General features: G+C 64.9%; 1 protein-coding gene across 1 annotated transcript; it reads left to right on the top strand.

Moving 5' to 3' along the window:
* Window positions 1–5: 5 nt before the first annotated feature.
* On the top strand, window positions 6–2,480 carry LOC108517118 (kinesin-like protein KIFC2; the record flags this gene model as incomplete). Its single annotated transcript, XM_017854917.1, has 10 exons — window positions 6–59; window positions 297–375; window positions 495–646; window positions 737–875; window positions 1,023–1,168; window positions 1,252–1,317; window positions 1,410–1,538; window positions 1,877–1,954; window positions 2,084–2,198; window positions 2,273–2,480. Coding segments are annotated over 10 exons (1,128 nt in total), but the record flags the coding sequence as incomplete, so codon positions are not given.
* Between the last annotated feature and the right edge of the window lie 289 nt (window positions 2,481–2,769).

The raw sequence follows: 2,769 nt of genomic DNA, 5'->3' as shown, positions 1-2,769 counted from the left end.
GCCTCTTTCGCAGGGATGGTGGCGCCGCGGCGGCCGCGGAGCCCGGGGACCCCGCCCAGGTGAGCGGGGCTGGCCGTGCAGCCCGTCGTCCCCGCCGCCTCCCCACCCCACGCCGAGGTTCCCGTGGCGAGGGCGGGCACTGGGCGCGGGGCGACAGGGTCGTGCCGAGGACCGTCGGCTCGGCTCCGGTGCTGGAAGCGTAGACTTCGGCCCCAATCCTCTGGCCCGGTTCGCGGAGGGAAGGGGCCAGCAGGCTGCTTGCCCCCTCGTCAGGGGCTCCCCTGCTCCTTCTCTAGAGAGCCCGCAAGCCCCGGGGTCGCCGGCGTCCAGACCTGCCCGCGCCAGAGCTGTGGACCGAGCTGACCGGCCTGATCGGTAGGTGCGGGCTGGGAGCCCCGCTGTGCGAGGGCGGTGCCGGGACCTCCCTGGGAGGGCGGAGGCCTGGTTCTAGCACGTGACCCGAAATGCCTCCCGCTCCCCTCCATGACCGGCAGGCAGCTCCGAGCCTGAAAATGGGTCGGAAAGCGGAGCCGAGGGCCGCGCAGCAGCTGTGTCCCTGGAGGAGGCCCTCCTGCGCCTCGCCGAGTTCCTCTCCGTCCAGCTGGGGGCGGAAGAGAGCTGCGGGAGCCCGGCCGACCTGGGCCAGGTGAGCTCGGCGGAGGGGCTGCTGGCAGCTGTCACCTGCCAGGCCTTCTTGGCTCTCACAGCCCTGCTCCGATTTTTATCTCCTTCACAGTCTGGCGAGGTCCCCCCACTGTTGACAGTGACCAGTCAGCTCTTGGCCCTTCTGGCATGGCTTCGGAGCCCCAGGGGGAGGCAGGCCCTGCTCCAGGGAACTCAGCCAGCCCCTCGGGTCCGGCCCCCCACTCCAGATGGTGAGTAAAGGGCAGTAAGTTGAAGACGGACTCTGGAGGGAGCAAATCCCAGTAGAACCTGGGCGGCCTGGAGTTCGGAGTCCTGTTCCGGAGGATTTGGACCAGAGACCTCTTTCTTCAGTGCTAACTGGGCCCACCCTACTCCAGGATCCACATCCCAAGAAGAAAGCACTTCCCACCTCGCCGCAGTCCCAGGGGAGCCACTGGGGGATGAGGCCCAGGGACAGCAGCCCCTCCAGTTGGAGGACGACCAGAGAGAGTGGCAGCGGCTGGAACAGCTCATCCTCGGACAGGTGAGGCCTCAGGAGCCAGAAGGGATCGGGGGCTGGGGCGCCAGAAAAACGAGGTCCACCCTGTCTCTTGTACTTCTCCCCAGCTGGAGGAGCTGAAGCAGCAGCTGGAACAGCAGGAGGAGGAGCTGGGTCGACTGCGCCTGGGCGTGGTGAGGCTGCGGGGAGGGTTGGGGGAGGACCTGGCAGGCCTGGGCATGGAAGGGGGTGCTTCGGGTGAGTGCCGAGGCTCCCTCTCCACCAGGGGGCGACAGACTCAGAGAAAAGGGTTCAGCATCTCACTCTGGAGAACGAGGCCCTGAAGCAGAGCCTGAGCCTCATGCGGGACCTTCTGCTGCACTGGGGTCCCGGCCCCCCTACCAGGGCTCCGCAGGTACCCTGCTCCCGAGCTGCAGCCGTTCCTGCAGCCTGGGGCTCCTGCACACCTGGCATGCAGCCACAGTGCCCGAGCCTCCTCGGGACCTCCTGGGATGGTTTGTGCAGGGCAGCCCCATCAGGCTGATGCCTGTGGGAGGACCCCCTCTCTCCGTGGCCCCTATGAGTAGCTGATCCCAGGAGAGCAGAGGAACCGTGGGAAGGAGTTCTGCGTGGAGTTGGGAGGCATGGATTCACAGCCAGCTCTGCCCACCTCTTGACTTGACTTTCCCATCTGTGAAATGGTACCGCAGACCGTCCCTCTCTGAGTCCCTCCTGGCCCCCACCCTCCCGCAGGAGGAGGCGGAGGCATTGGTGGAGCTTCAGGGCCGGCTTCAGGAGGCCCAGGACACCACAGAAGCCCTCCGAGCCCAGGTGGGCATGGGGCCCAGGGATCCGTGGCTCGGGGGTGAGGAGGGCTGGGGTACTGGGAGGAGCTTATCTGAGGCAGGGCCTGGTAAGTGCCTGTTTCCTCAGTGACAGGGGTGGGGTTGGGCGGGGCAGCTGGGGGTGCAGGAGGTGCAGCTGCAGGGCCTTCAAGGGGCCCTCCAGCAGCTCCAGCAGGAGACGGAGCAGAACTGCAGGCGAGAGTTACTGCAGATGCATGGGCAGCTGGCAGGTAAGGGCTGGGGCTGGGGCTCACGGGAGGCCCTGGAGACTGGGCCTTCCCTTCCAACAGACTTCCCTCTCCAGGACTTCGGGCACGGATGGCCAGCCTGCGTCAGGGCTGCGGCGATCTCCGAGGATTGGTCAGCACCTTTACCCAGAGCTGTCAGGGTTCGCTGAGTGAGGCCCGGGGCCAGGTCAGGACCCCTCACCGCCTAGCCCCTCCTCTCTGGGCAGCCTATTCACTGTTCTTTTGACGGGGGTGCTCCTGGGGAGTTGGCTGTACTAATAAGTGGGGCTCTGGAACCCAAACAGCTTCTGTGTGACCCAGGCTGGGACTTCGCTTCTGGGTCTGGTTTTCATCATGTGCATACTTGGGTGACAGTAAACTCTTTTTTTTTTCAATTTTAATAATAAATTTTATTTATTCTAATAGATCTCTTTTTTTTTTTTGAGACGGAGTCTCGCTGTGTCGCCCAGGCTGGAGTGCAGTGGTGCGATCTCGGCTCGCTGCAAGCTCTGCCTCCTGGGTTCACGCCATTCTCCTGCCTCAGCCTCCAAGTAGCTGGGACTACAGGCGCGCC

This window comes from Rhinopithecus bieti, unplaced genomic scaffold, assembly GCF_001698545.2.
Source record: "Rhinopithecus bieti isolate Rb0 unplaced genomic scaffold, ASM169854v2 scaffold_40547, whole genome shotgun sequence".
In the NCBI taxonomy this organism is placed as follows: Eukaryota; Metazoa; Chordata; class Mammalia; order Primates; family Cercopithecidae; genus Rhinopithecus; species Rhinopithecus bieti.
Note: the sequence above shows the minus strand (reverse complement) of the source record. Positions and strands in the feature narration are given on the sequence as shown.